At 37.4% G+C, this 16,169-nt stretch overlaps 1 protein-coding gene across 1 annotated transcript; it reads left to right on the plus strand.

Annotated features, from left to right (window-relative positions):
• Window positions 1-12,214: 12,214 nt before the first annotated feature.
• Window positions 12,215-15,394, plus strand: LOC112755625 (cytoplasmic 60S subunit biogenesis factor REI1 homolog 1). Its single transcript, XM_025803833.2, has 5 exons — window positions 12,215-12,815; window positions 13,764-14,342; window positions 14,424-14,593; window positions 14,700-14,912; window positions 15,029-15,394. Exons 1-5 carry the CDS (start codon window positions 12,711-12,713, stop codon window positions 15,186-15,188), a joined length of 1,227 nt encoding a protein of 408 aa, XP_025659618.1. The 5' UTR covers window positions 12,215-12,710; the 3' UTR covers window positions 15,189-15,394.
• The last annotated feature ends 775 nt before the right edge of the window (window positions 15,395-16,169 follow it).

The raw sequence follows: 16,169 nt of genomic DNA on the forward strand, positions 1-16,169 counted from the left end.
CATAGCGGAGATTGACATTTCCTCCCATACAAGGCCTCGTACGGAGCCATTCCAATGCTCACATGATAACTATTATTGTATGCAAACTCCACTAATGGCATATACCGATCCCAACTCGCTGGTTGGTCCAAAACACAAGCTCTCAACATATCCTCTAGTGTTTGGATCGTCCTTTCAGATTGACCATCTGTTTGAGGATGGTAAGCCGTGCTCAAGCTTAATCGGGTTCCAAAAGCTTTCTGAAATGCACCCCAAAACCTTGAAGTGAAACGAGGATCTCTATTAGAGATTATAGTAGCAGGTACACCATGAAGTCTCACAATCTCCTTTATGTATAACCGTGCTAGCTCCTCAAGGGTGTAAGTCATCCGAATGGGCAAAAAGTGAGCTGACTTCGTCAGTCGGTCCACAATCACCCAGATAGCATCAAAACCAGCCCTAGTCCTTGGCAATCCAGACACAAAGTCCATTGCAATAATTTCCCACTTCCATTGCGGAATCTCTAAAGGTTGCAACATCCCAGAAGGTCTTTGATGTTCAATCTTTACCTTTTGACAAGTTAAGCACTTTGAAACATATTCCGCCACATCATTCTTCATACCCGGCCACCAAAACATTACCTTTAAATCATGGTACATCTTAGTACTTCCCGGGTGAATGGAGAATCCGCTTTTGTGTGCCTCCTTTAAATATCTTGCCTCAAAGTGCCAACATCCGGCACAATGATCCTACCCTTGAATCTCCATAACCCATCTTTTTCTTCCGACACTCTCCATTTTTTTTCTTGCTCAATAGCCGGTAACACCTTCCATAACGTTTCATCATTTTGATGAGCCTTTAGGAGTTCGGACTTAAAATCACTTGAGATTTCTAATCGGCTCAAACACAAAGTTCCGGATACTTCTCGAGCACCAATTTTCAGACTCTCGAATCCTTTGAGAAACTTCTCCTCTTGAAGCATCATCCAAGCCGCATATAACGACTTTCGACTTAACGCATCCGCCACTACGTTCGCCTTTCCCGGATGGTAATGCAACTCAAAGTCGTAGTCCTTCAACAATTCCATCCACCTTCTCTGCCTCATATTAAGCTCTTTCTGATCAAAGAGGTACTTCAAGCTCTTATGATCAGAGAAAACTTGGAACTTAACCCCATAGAGGTAATGCCTCCACACCTTCAAGGCAAACACAACCGCAGCGAGTTCCAAATCGTGCGTAGGGTAATTCACTTCATGCGGTCTCAACTGTCGTGAGGCATACGCCACCACATTATGATGCTGCATCAGCACGCATCCTAGTCCCTTCAATGAGGCATCACAATACACCTCAAATGGCTCATTCGGCTCGGGTAACACTAACACAGGTGCAGTGGTCAACTTCTTCTTCAATGTCTGAAAGCTCTCCTCGCACTCAGGAGTCCAAACAAACGGAGTGTCTTTGCGGGTTAACTTTGTCATTGGCAAAGCTATCTGTGAAAAGCCCTTGATAAACCTTCGGTAATAGCCAGCTAAACCCAGAAAACTCCTTATCTCTGTTACGGTGGTTGGTTGCTTCCAATCCATTACAGCCTCCACCTTAGTTGGATCTACGGCTATTCCCTTCTTACTCACCACGTGACCCAAAAACTTCATCTCACTCTTCCAAAACTCACACTTAGACAGTTTTGCATAGAGTTTCTTCTCCTTTAGAATCTGCAACACGGTCCTCAAGTGTTCCGCATGCTCTTCTTCAGTCTTGGAATAAATCAGTATGTCATCAATGAAAACAACAACGAATTTATCCAAAAACGGACGGAAAACTCTATTCATGTAGTCCATAAACACTGCAGGAGCGTTCGTCAACCCGAAAGACATTACAATGTACTCGTAATAACCATAACGAGTCCTAAAAGTGGTCTTAGGGATATCCTCACCCCTCACCCTTATCTGGTGATAACCGGATCGCAAATCGATCTTAGAAAAAACTCCAGCTCCTTGTAACTGATCCATGAGATCATCAATCCTCGGCAATGGGTACTTATTCTTTATTGTAACCTTGTTCAGTTGCCTGTAATCCACACAGAGCCGCATACTCCCATCCTTCTTCCTTACCAGTAATACTGGAGCGCCCCACAGAGAGACACTTGGTCGTATAAAATTCTTTCCCAACAAATCCTCTAACTGAGACTTTAGCTCGTTCATCTCTAACGGTGACATCCTATAAGGAGCACTTGAGATTGGTCTTGCTTCGGGCACCAATTCAATAGCAAACTCAACCTCTCGGTTAGGTGGAAACTCATCAATATCATCGGGAAACACTTCCAGAAACTCACACACAACCGGAATCTGTTCCAACCTTTGATCATCGCCCGAAACGCCCGCGGTTAACAACATGATACCCTGACATTCGGTTCCGGAACAGTTCACCATCATCGAATTCAAGTAATAATTATTCACCACGACCGGCCCTTCAGTATCTTCTGGCATAAAGTACACCGACTTTGTAGAACAATCTAGCAGAACATAGTTCTTAGATAACCAGTCCAATCCCAAGATAAGATCAAGACCAATCATCGATAAGCAGACTAAATTATGAATAAAATCACGCTGCTTGAACCTAAAGGAAACTTCCGGGCATCCTAGCCTAGTTACCATGGCTTCATGGGTAGCATTGTACACTCTTAGATCATAAGCTAAAGTTACAATCTTCAGTCCTAACTCATGGGCTTTCTCAAATGCAATGAATGAATGTGATGCTCCCGAATCAAATAAAGCATTTAAAGTTTGTCCAGCCATTTCACAGTTACCTCGAATAAGTGTTTCACATCCCTCAGCTCCTACAGCTGAAGTGGTGAACACCCGACCAGTCTGTTGTGCCTTTCCAGCACCTTGTTTCTGCTTCTCCGGACAATTTGCGGCTTTATGCCCCGCCTTTCCACAAGTATAGCACAAACCCCATCCGGCCTTGCATGGTGCTCCCGGATGGTGACTTCCACACCTAGTACAAGCTTGATCATTCTGAGGCTGCTTCCCAAACTTCTTCCTTTGGGAGTTGTTGTTGTTGTTGGGCCTCCTAAAAGAGCTTCCCCTCTTGAAAGACGGACCTCTAGGTGCAAAGCTCTTCCCTCGGTTCTGTGGGAATGATCATTTTTGACTCCCTTTCTCAGCGGTTGCCCTCTTCACACACTCTTCAGCAACCCTACACTTGTTTACCAACTCGGAGAAAGTCCTAATCTCCATTGGTCCCACTGAACTGAAAATGTCGCTCCGGAGTCCTCCTTCATATTTAACACACTTCCATTCTTCATATTCCACCGGGGTCCCTTGGCACATACGAGAGAACCTGAAAAGCTCCTCAAACTTGTCAGTATACTCTGATATGGACATAGTACCCTGCTTCAGCTGTAACAATTCAAGCTCCTTGGCCGTCCTAGCAGAAGTCGGAAAGTACTTCTTATAGAACTCTTCTTGGAAGACATTCCAAGTAATATAGTCATCACCCTGCTGCAAAAGACGTCGGATACCTTGCCACCAATGTGATGCTTCACCTGTGAGCATATAGGTAGCAAACTCGACATGCTGTCCTTCAGGCACCACTTGCGCTTGCAGCGCTCGCTCTATAGCCTGAAACCATGTATCAGCCTCAGTCGGGCTAGCAGTTCCCTTGAAATTAGGTGGATTAACCTTCAAAAAGTTTGCCAGTGTCATCGGGCCCTGAACTCCACCTCCATCATTACCATGGTTGTTCATCTGTTGACCAAGAGCCTCAGCAGTGGCTTGCATAGCAGCAGCCATGTTCTCCAACGCAGTCATAAAGTTCACCGGGTCATTAGGGTTATTCTCCGATGCACGAGCATTCGTACGACCTCTCGCACTACCTCTACCGCGTCCACGAGGCGCCATCTGGTTCCTATACATACCAAACAATCGATATTAAGTTGATCAGTCTCAATATCGGAAGTCTAGTACTTCAAAGTCCCAAATGCATGCTCATGAACGTTTATGCCAATTATATCAAGCAGATATACTAATAGCACATAACACACATACAGAGAATGCACAGAAGCATAGTCAGTCCATCCCTCAGGCTCTACAGGAACGAACTGCTCTGATACCATAATGTAACACCCTACCATACAGTATGCATATAGTATGCATATGATGAATGCCTGTCCCTAGTGGCTGATGATATCATCTTGTCGGTTATAGAGCCAACCCGACAAGTCCTGGTCGCTAACCATTGGACTGTCCCTCTGTCACGCATCCCCAACTCGAGTTATACTCGTTATAAACTTGATCATAATCATGATCTATATCCATCACCCTCACTGGTGAATATTTACGGGGGCGAGCTCATCCAGGTCTTTCACAGTGCCCGGCCACACTTATGACATAGGGTCAACAGAGTATCAAGTCTCAACCTGGAGCACGTGGTGGCTAGCCACTGCTACTACCCAGGAAAACTCGTATCTCAGATAGTGGAAGTGCAAATCACAATTATCAATAATTCAGCATAAACATGCATGAATTCTCATCCATGGATCAACATCCATATCAGCCATCCGGCTCACGGTTAAATCCATAACCAGCCAATATTCATAGCATACACAGCTATCCCGGCTCACGGTTCAATCCAGAACCAGCCAATTCATAAACAATTACGGCCCTTCGGCCAATGGCATAACAAGCACTTCCACCACCATCCTCCACATCTCACATAACCCTCAATGATCCTCATTGATTATTCATTTTCCCTTGCTTCACTCGCAAGTTACCACATCCACTAGCTCCTTCTCTCACAGCTAGGCATATCATAATGATTTAAGATATAAGTGGTGAGATCGGAGGCTTAGAAGTATGAAATTTGGCTTTTAAAACTCAAAAATCAACTTTGGGATGAAAACAGGTCCACGCGTACGCGCACTCCACGCGCACGCGCGGATGGCCTCAAAAACTTCATCGACGCGCAAGCGTCATGCACGCTAACGCGTGGATTAAAAATTTGCCAATCGACGCGCACGCGTCAACCACGCGTACGCGTGGGTGTAAGGGGTCATTCTGCTAAAATTTTTCTAAGTTAAAAGCTGCAGAATTCACCAATTTAAACCCCAATCTTCCAACGGACATAACTTTCTCGTTTTAAATCATTTTTCACCCGTTCTTCGAACGGCATGGACATCCCGGATCCAATTTCATTTCTAAATAGATTTGGCACAAAACAGAGATCCGTAGTCCAAGTTATGTCCCACCAAAGTATGCCCAAAAACCATGTTTTTCATAAAAACCACAAAGTGCCATTTGCAAACAAGCCATTTCCAACTCTTTTCAAAATCAATCAAAACATGCCATTTTCATCCCTTTTCTTTGAAATCAATCAAAAATATATCAATTTCAACATCAAGCCTCCTCAACTCACACATTGAGATTTTACCACAATATACAAAATCACTATCTCATCATTCTAACCCACTTCACCCAAGTGGGTCAAACTCAAATATATTGACATATCATATACTCTTACTCATGCCAATTCTCAACAACACCAATTCCAATAAATCATCATTGTACACAATCAATATCATACTCACCATCAACATGGTTCAACCCATAATTCAACCATAACCAATCATCAAGCATATATCACAACATGCATATTTCTCATACATCATACCATCAAGGCATCATTAATCATCATCACATATATGACCACATCATATATCTCAATCATTCAACAACATCAACCATTCAATGCCTATCTTAGGGCCTCTAGCCTAAGTATTTCCTACCACATTACATATTAGATACGGAAAACCGAAACCATACCTTAGCCAATTTTCCCAAGCTCCACCGGAGCACTTCCAAATCACTTATCCACAAGCTCTCAAGGCCTCAACACCTCCAAGAACAGATTTTTCACCACCAAAACCTCTCCAAGCTTTTCAAAATCACCAATCAAGCTCCAATATTCACATATATACAACCTAAGCCACAATTATCATACCCATACACAACATCTCAATACCCAAACATCATAGAACAACAAAATTACACTAGGGTTGAGAATCTTACCACACCCAAGGTCCAAGGAGACAAGATTAACCTTCTCCTTCAAGAGAGTTGGGTCCTATAACATCAAAGAACCAAAAATCTCAACATTTCACCCATGAAACTCGAAAATAAGGGTTTGGATTTCGAACAGAAACACGTGGCTTACCTCAAGATTGATTGTATGGGTTTTGTAGAGCTCTCCGCGGTGAACGCGTGGCCGCAAACGGAGCGGCAATCGGAGCTCTAGATCAAAAGTTATGGTGGTTTGAAGATCAACCAAGGGAGAGAACTTGAGAGAGTGTTCTTCCTCCCTTTCTCTCTAATTTCAGCGTGTTTTTGAGTTTTGTGAGGAGAGAGAGTGCTGAAAACTAGGGTTTTGGTCTAGTTATGTTGTGCCAAGGCCCACTTTGGGTTCGGTTGGCCCGGTTTGGCCCGTTCGGTCCAATCTTGGTCCGATTTCTATAAAATTGGTACCGAAATTCTCGTCTCAATCTCCTCTATCACATTTAGCCATAAAAATCACATTTTAGGCTTTCTAGAATAAATTCTCATTTATGGGTTAATTAGCCGTTAATTAACCGGGTTTTACATTCGGGGGTACGCTCGTCAAATTTTAAAATTTTTTAGGGATTATTTTGTCAATAACAAAAATTAGGTACCATTTTGTCAGTGTCAGAATCTTTCGGGTACCAATTTTGTATTTACCTCATTAAGAAATAATAACATATATTTGAAAATTATACAGTTAGAGAGAATCAAGCTCTCATCAATCTTTATTGAATGGGTTCGAGAGGGAAAGGTAAAGAATTTAGAGAAGAAAATGAAGGAGATGAAACAAGGGAGAAGAACAAATGAAAAAACTTAGTGTAATTGAAAATGTTAATTAGAGAAAGAGAGAATTGGAGAAGATGAAGATCGTAATTCATTCATTATTATTTTTTGCATTACATGCCTGTCTTATATAATTACTCAAGAGCAATAGTAACAACTAACTAACTAACTGACTGCATTTTGAGCTAATAACTAACTAATTTAATTTTGCCTAATTAACTTTGTCAACTGGCAATCCTAACTAATTAATACTAACAGCAACAACTAACCAACTAATAATTTTAGCTCTCTAAGTCCATGAACTTAGGTTACAGCCTCCTTCAAACTAAGACTATGAATATCTAAGAGGCCTAGTTTGGAAATATTGCTTGAAAAAGTACCAGGTACTGAAGATTTAGTAAGGAAATTAGCCAATTGGTTTGATGAGGAAATTGACATGAGATGTGTGAGACCTGAGAGGTGTTGGTTTCGAGTAGTGTGACAATCTACCTCGATATGTTTGACTTTTTTATGAAAGATAGAATTAGTGACAATGTAGATAGCAGACTTGTTGTCGCAGAAGAGTGTGATGGGCTCTATGAGCAGCGTGCCCATGTCATTCATGATGTAGGATAACCATTAACTATTGAGTCTGGCATGTTGTAAGAGCCAAAGCTCTATACTTAACTTCTGAAGATGATCTCGCAATAGTACTCTCTTTTTTACTTTTTCAACTAATGAGTGACTTTCGAATATAGAAGCAATGGCTAGTAATGAATTTTCTGAAATTTGCACATGTCGCCCAGTCTGCATTTGAGAACCCCATGAGCTTAAGGTCATTGTCAGCCACAAGGAACAGACCAACCAAGGGTCAAATACCTCAGCACCCTATGAGTAGCTTGCATGTGTACATCTGTTGTGCAATCGATGCATTGATTGAGTGTTCCCGTAGCATAAGCCAAATCTGGTCTCGTGTTGGTTAGATACAAGAGCCTACCAACTAGTTATCTGTATTGTGTTCAATTTTCCCAAGCAGTGCCACTTTTCCTTGACAATTTTGATGCACAAGTGTAATCCATTGGAGTGCTAACTGGCTTGCACTCTAAGAAATAGAAATCCTTGAGAATGTTTAGAGATACTTGCGTTGACAAAGGTAAATTCCTTTTGACGAGAGCGTCACTTTCACTTCCATGCCTAAGAAGTACTTCAAGTCACCTAAGTCTTTAATTTTAAATTTTTGATCAAGCAATTTCTTGATCGAGTCAATTTCAGCAAGGTCATTTCCTGTTAAGACCAAGTCATCTACATAAACCATGATGATTGTAACCCCCTGACTTGTGATTTTGGTGTACATAGAGTGATCTAATTCTGATTTAGAGAAACCAGCTGAGTTCAACATTTCAGTGAATTTAAAATTCTATTGCCTACTAGCTTGACGTAGGCCATAAAGCAATTTCTGTAGCTTATTACACACTGAGTTTGCTGCCAATTTAGATTGTTGAAGCCCAAGTGAAAATTTCATATAGAATTCTTCAGGTAGATCTCCATGCAAGAAAGCAGTATTCACATCTAATTGCTTGATGTGCCACTATTTTGTTGCTGTCAAGGCTAAAACCATTATCAAATTTGACATTCTAACCATCAGACTGAATGTGTCAATGAAGTCTACACCTTCAATTCGTATGAAACCCTTGGCCACTAATTTGGCTTTGTATCTTTTGATGGTTCCATTAGGATTTAATCCTGAATACCTACTTAGCTTGTAGCCTATGGCTCTCTTGCCATGAGGGAGGCTTGTGATTTGCCAAGTTTGATTTTTCTTCAGAGTCTCAAGTTCACTTTTTATAGCCTCTCTCCAGCAAGGGTGAGCAATAGCTTCCTCATAATTACTAGGTACAAAATTTGTAGCAACAACCAAAGAAAAAGCTTTGTATTTTAGTTTAAGAAATTAGATACCTACAAAGAGAATTAGTAGAGCTAGAAGCTGTATTGTTCACTTTACAATGGTAGTCCTTGAGATAGGTTAGTAACCTTTTAATTCTTGTTGATTTTTTTAGTTCAATTAGTTGAGTATTTTGATTTGATGCATGTGATGCAAGATTTTGAGATTTTTCAATAGTATATGTAGAATGTGTAAATTCATTAATGATGTGTTCAAAAGATGAGTGGAATAGCAATGCTCTAGCCACCCGTAAAATGTGTTGGTATTTTTTTCTACTATGCGATTTTGCTGTGAAATTTCAACACATGAAGTGTGATGTACAATGCTTTTGAATGTATAGAATGATTTCATAGTGAACTCAGGACCATTGTCAGTCCTTAGGCACTTGACAGTTTTATTGAATTGAGTTCAAACAAATTTTATGGAATATATTAGTTAGATTTCTCTTAACAGCCTCTTGCTCAAGAGTTGATTGCAAGGGATTCGCATGGTAATGAATGGAAATTCAAACACATCTTTTGGGGTGAGTTGTAAAACCAACATTGAATTAGTGTTGGGGACTGAAAATGAGATCAGATTAAAATTCTTTCTATTTATGCAAGCCAGCCTAAAAGGCATCTACTCATAATCGGATGGAGTGTTTTTGTTAGTGCTAAAAGGCTTGTTGCTTGTGATTCTATGCTCTTTATTTGGCAAATAATTAATTCTTTTCAGCTATTTTGAGAATATTCATGTTTTTAACTTAAGCCTACTTTCTTTAATAGGAATGATAAGAACCAGTTGCTTCTTGGCATCCGACGCGCTAGTCGACCCTAAACTGTGGTGCCTTTCTCAGTGTTGTCGAGTGATAGCATGCATTTAGGGCTTCTTGTTGCTGCAGTTCACCATACAATTTTCTTACACACAAATAGTTATTTTTTTTTTGTATTGCTAACTTGATTCAATTTTATGTGTTTTTAAATAAATTTTAGTTGACGTATTCTTGCATAAAGATTATTTTTGATATGTTATTCTTGTAAAATGTTATAATGTGTTTCTTTGTTATTATTTAAATTCATTATCATGTTCTTACAAAAGTAGTTAACTATTCAATATTTACAGGTTTTGTGGGAGTGTTTAAAACCCACGTAAATAACCATTTTTTTAATTAAAAAATTCAGTTTGTGGAGATTTTAAATCGCTACAAAATAATGAAAAAATTGTCACATAAATTAATTTAAAATTTCTACTGTACAAACAACAAATCGCCATTAAATGATATTCTGGAATTTTATAAAATCGCCACAAATAAATTTGTGACATTTCAAATTTTAGGAGTTTAAAAATTACTATAACCCTTTTTATGGAAGTTTGAAACTGCCATAATCTAAAAAAAACTATCACAAAATAACAAAAATTTTATAGTGAATTTCTTTCTATTAATATATTATTAAAGCCTTCTATCTCAAGTCAAATCTCAAGTCAAAGAAAGATGATGAAAGTTGCCCCAAAGTTTAGCAGTGTCAACAGTGAAAGTACAAGAAATCAAGCATACTATAACCGAAAGAGAAAAAAAAGTGAAAACTTACCTGCAGTTTAAAGTTGATATTTAAAAATTGTTAGATAATTTGATATATTTGACTAAATCATCATTTAATAATTATTAACTATTAACTTCACATAAAAATAATTACATATAAGATTTAAAAAAAAAAAGAAAAAAGCACAAAAATATTACCAAACACCATTATGCCACAAAAAAAATTAAAAATAATAAATACTTTCGTTTCTTGACTAGTAATCTCATATTTAAATTTTAGATATGACAGAAACTATTTATGATATTTTATTAGATAAATAAAAATATTTTAAGAAGAAAAAATATGATTACACAGGAAAAAAAATTCCATCATAAATATACACACACTGATAAATACATGTATAATACTCTCGATTATATTTATTTAACCATTACATAAAATGGAATTTCTCTTAAAATTGGTCCACATTTTATGTATGATAGGATCCGAAAGGACATGACATCCTTAGTTGGGACCCTAAGTAAAGAATAAAAATTGCATGCCCCTCTTTTCCTTGTAATAGTAATAGTATGTATATGTATGATTCAATGAACCAAAGTAATGCTTTAGTCTTTATCAAACAATTGTCTAATAGCATTGACAATATTATAGTAACATGGAAACAAGATACATTGTCAATTTGTCACTCACCATCCGAGCCACAAATTAAATGGGTACCGCAAGGTAAGGGTGCGTTTGGATGTGATTTTTTGTCCAAAAATTTACTTTTTATATATTTGTATTTTTGTATACTCTTTTTTAAAAAGTTAATTTTTTTAAAAAAAATATAACTTTTATATGAAAGCAATAATTTAATTTTGATCACTGTTAATATAAAATAGTTTTATACGTGTATCAAATCACATAACGTCATATTATCAAAAATAACTATTATTTTTATTGACCATGTGATGATCATCTAAAAAGACGGATGTAATTCTACAACTGTGTATTTTATATTGTTAGTGTATCAAAATTAAATTCGTAAAAGTAAATAGGAGTAAGTTTTCATTCAAACCAGGTTTTAGGTTTTAATTAAGCCCCCTCTTTATTTGAGATTTAGTTTCGCTGATAGGCAGAGATGAATAATTTAAAAAAAAAAAAAGTTGACATGAGAAGCCAAAATAGTGAAAATATACATGACTTGATGTGTGTTTTAGTGGTGGACGTGGTGTTGGCGGTAGTGACTGCTGAAATAGAGTTGGAAAAAAAAAAGGAAAGAAGGAAGAGAGAATAACAATTAATAAGAGTTTAAAAGAATGTCATTTTTTTAAAAAGAATCGAAATTATTTGGAAATTTATTCATTAAGGTTAATTAGTTTAATTTTTAAAAATAACATGTATATAAATATTTTTATTAGGTTGACACTAGAAAACGTCAGAAGATGAAGCAATTTACTTATTATATTTGTTTCAAAATTTAATCAGATATGCTAATTGATTGTTTTACCTTCATAAAACATGATTGAACAAATTTAAAAGTACCAATATCTTAAGGTATATTTGTTTTTCAATCTTTTTTATATATGATATAATGAAATTATTGATTTAACATGTCTTTTTATAAATGATATTTTGTTAATTTTTTGATATTTATTTTCTCAAAAATAAGAAAAATAATAATAAAAAGGAAATAGGCTAAGGCCTAATTATAGTTTATCTACTGTATCTCTTAATCTGATAGGTCAAGGACTAATCCGTCACAGATTGAAATTCTATTTAAATATTTCGTTAGCTTGAGTTGTTACATCCAGCATGGATGATTCGAACCACCCGACATTTACTTAAACGAACAAATAAACTAAATATTAGATCAATTCAAGTTGGGTTAATTATGTACATTTATTTATCTAAATCAAAATTACCCATGCATTTTTTGGGCTGGACATTATCCATGCATCAAAACTTACAGAAACACAAAATTGGGCTAAAATCTATTGCATTTAGAACAAAGATTCATAACTCCAAACAAAAATATGCCTAGTCCAAAAGTAGAAGCGGTTCAAAGAACAAGAAGAACAGGCCCAGATCCCGTTTCAGACGACCAAAAATATTTATATCCAGTTTCAGACGACCAAAACTATTTATCTAAAAAAAAAAAGAAGAATTGTGACAGAAGCCATTGCGCAAGCACAAGCGAGTACCCTTTCTTCACCGTTTTCCTCTTTCATTGATTCATTCCATTTCGCCGACAACAAAACGAACCCTCACGGCGTGCTTTAAATAAATAAATCTCTCTCTCTCTTTATTCCTTTTTTTTTTCATTTCACTTTTCACTTTTTTTCGCTTCCAACCAAATTCAATCCTTTCTTCTTCTTCTTCGAACAAACCAACCCAATCGAACTTAACTGAAAATCATTCAACTTTCGAAACGATGCCGGGATTAACGTGCAACGCTTGCAACAAGGAATTCAATGACGATACAGAGCAAAAGCTTCATTACAAGTCTGAGTGGCATCGCTACAACCTCAAACGCAAGGTTTGAATTTTTTTTTTCATTTTTTTATTTTTGATTCTTTGGAAAACCAGTTAAATTTTTTAATCATCAGTTTAGAAAACCGTTTATCTTAATTTTTTTTTATGATGTCCAGTGTTACCAAGTTCGACTTTGTTTACTCATTTTATTAAACCCTAATTTTTATTTTTTAGCTAACTATATATTCTGGATTTTGGTTGTTCAATCCGGGAAAATTTTAATCATTGTGTTATGTTGTTTTGGTCTTTATCTTTTCAATTTCTCACTTGAGTTTCGTCTTTTACCGGGAAAATTTATATTACTATAAGGGTTTGTTATTGCTTTTGCTTAGGTCGGTGAGAAGTAATCAAATGTGTTCACTGTTAGGGTTGGTTCAATTGCTAGGATAAAATAACATCATTGAGGAAACAAATGTTTTGTTTGATTTGCACTGGTGTTTTCTTCTGTTGCATTTGAGAGTGCCTTAAGGACAATGTTCAATTGGTGCTTGTGCTGAGAATATAGTGGTATAGGGAGGTTTTAATACTGTTGGAAATCGTTTTTCGTGGAGTGTGGGAGCTTTAAACTCGTAATGTTTGGTATTGAACTATTGATAGTATTCTTTCTTTCTTGTTTGTTTTTCCTCTCATCGTTCCTTTTTATCGCATTCACCTTTTTTAGTGCATTCCTGGATTGATATATTAGATACAAATGTATTAAGATATAGTGATACATTGATCAAAGAGTGGAACAGAAAGTGGTAATGAGAAATAAAAGGAAATAGAGAGGTTTTATCCCCTCTTTTTCTTGAGGGGGTTGGTATCTATAATCTATCCACTTTGAAGAAGTTTATTTACTTCTATCTTGTAGGAAGAAGGAAAAGAAAAGGGGGGTGGTTGATTTATTCGCGGAATTTATATTTATATTTACATTATATAATGGTAAATTTCCCTTTTCTTTTGTGGAAAATAGGTGGCTGGGGTCCCTGGGGTGACAGAAGCTCTGTTTCTGGCTAGACAATCTGCTCTTGCTCAAGAGAAAGATAAGTCTAATGAAACCCCTATGCTCTATAGCTGTGGTCTTTGCGGGAAGGCGTATAAAAGTTCTAAGGCTCATGCCGAGCACCTTAAATCACGTGGTCATATTATGCGAGCATCCGAAGGAACTAGCCAATCAGATGAGAAGGCGATAGTCAAGCCACTTCCACGCCGTGTGGCAAATAGGCCTTCCCCGAGAAGAGAGGTAGACAAGTCTGACAATGAAGAAAGTGAAGATGAATGGGAGGAGGTTGATCCTGAAGATGATTTGGTTCATGATGCTGCAAAGTCTATCACTGATTTGGACATGAATGATCATGACGGTAATGCTGATATGGACGAAGATGATGATAGTTTTGAGGAGTTGGATCCATCATGTTGCTTTATGTGTGATAAAGAGCACAATACAATTGAAAGCTGCATGGTTCACATGCACAAGCACCATGGATTCTTCATTCCAGATGTTGAATATTTGAAGGATGCTAAAGGCCTTCTAACTTATCTTGGGCTTAAGGTATAATTTTTGCCCTACTTCAACGTTTTTTATAATTAAAACCTCCTGATCCTAATTTCACCATGCTGTTCTATTTTTCAGGTCAAAAGGGACTATATGTGTCTCTACTGCAACGACCGATGTTATCCTTTCAGCAGCTTGGAAGCAGTGAGGAAGCATATGGAAGCTAAAAGTCACTGTAAAGTGCATTATGGTGATGGTGATGACGAGGAAGAAGTGGAGTTAGAAGAATTCTATGATTATAGCAGCAGGTTAGTTCAGTTTTGACGGTTTTTCCTTTGAAATTGTATGAACTACTGCAACAGAATTGATAACACAACATCCACTCACGAACCATTACTCTTATTTTTCCTCCAGTTATGTGGACGAGCAAGGCAAGCAGCTGGTTGTATCCGGCGATGCAGTTAACAATGTAGAACTTGGCGGTGGTGAGCTCATAATCACCAAGAAAACTGATCGTGGAACATCAACCACAACTCTTGGTTCCCGGGAATTTCTGCGTTATTATCGTCAGAAACCTCGACCTTCATCTGCAAATAGTATGGCCATTACTGCTGCATTGGCTTCAAGGTTATTTCCCAACCTTGTCTTTAATATTTGTAAAAACATTTGGTGTTTGACAAAAGAAAATAGAGAATCATGTGGTAATTGGGATCCCTTTTTTTTTGTTTCTTATTTATTTCCAGGTATAGAGGCATGGGCTTGGCTACGGTTCAATCAAGAGAACAAATGGTGAGGATGAAAGTACTGAAGCAAATGAACAAGTCTGGTGTGGAGAATATGCGCACCAAGATAGGAATGAAGAACAATGTTATAAGGAACTTACCAAAGAATGTTCCATATTAGTCCCCTTTGTTTATTACCCGCTTCTGTTTGAAATTTATGCTATGTTTTGAATTAGAAAGTTATTAAGGAGCCTATAATGTTCGTTTTGAAGTAAGTTTACATATCTTGACCCCTTCAACATCCACTAAGTTTTGGGGGAGATAACCCCGAAGGCAGATTTTTTGTCAGTTGATTTTTGTTATAATGGAATGCCATATTTTCCATCAGAGAGGGTGTTATTTGCTTCAGATTGAAATAGTGTAGGTTTTTTTAGGGTATTGGAACAGGGCAGAAATCCAAAAGAGAGAAATTTTATCTACAAACTGAACGGAGTTAATATTCAAAATAGCTCCTGAAATTTAACTCCCTAAGCAATTTAGCCTTTAAATTTTTAATTGACTCAAATTGTACCCTAAAATTGACTCGTGTCTCAATTTGGCTTTTTCGACGTTTTCTGTTATCGAAAAACTGACTTGGCAATTTTAAATGATACGTGGTACTATAACGCTTAGATAATATGGTTAAATTTTTCAAGGTATCAATTTAATCCCTCACAATTTGAACATAAAATCTAGTGCAGTTTCAATTTTCTAAATCGTAGAAAGAGTTCTGCAGAAAGCTTTGGAGCAACAGTTTGTCACTTGGTGAAAATCTTAAAACCACCATCATCAAGATTCTTTGAAACCCCAAAGATGGTAACTGTTGATGGAACTTGGACAAGTTTGATCTTCCATGCTGTGATGACACCAAAGCTTGACTTCCTCCACTTCTTATCACCCAAAACAGATTTTTCCCTATTATTCTTCTGTTCAGTATCGCCTCCATTAACATTGATTATATGTGCATCGATCACATTATCAACTGCTAGGCCATATTTCCTGGAGATGGTGCCAAATCCACCTCCACTAAGTGTCCTCCAATGCCAATTGTAGCGCAACTTCCAGCAGGGAAGTCATGAACCTTGCTTCTATTCGCAATTGTGTAGTAGAGTTCTCCTAGAGT

The sequence above is a fragment of the Arachis hypogaea genome, chromosome 6, assembly GCF_003086295.3.
Source record: "Arachis hypogaea cultivar Tifrunner chromosome 6, arahy.Tifrunner.gnm2.J5K5, whole genome shotgun sequence".
Lineage (NCBI taxonomy): Eukaryota > Viridiplantae > Streptophyta > Magnoliopsida > Fabales > Fabaceae > Arachis > Arachis hypogaea.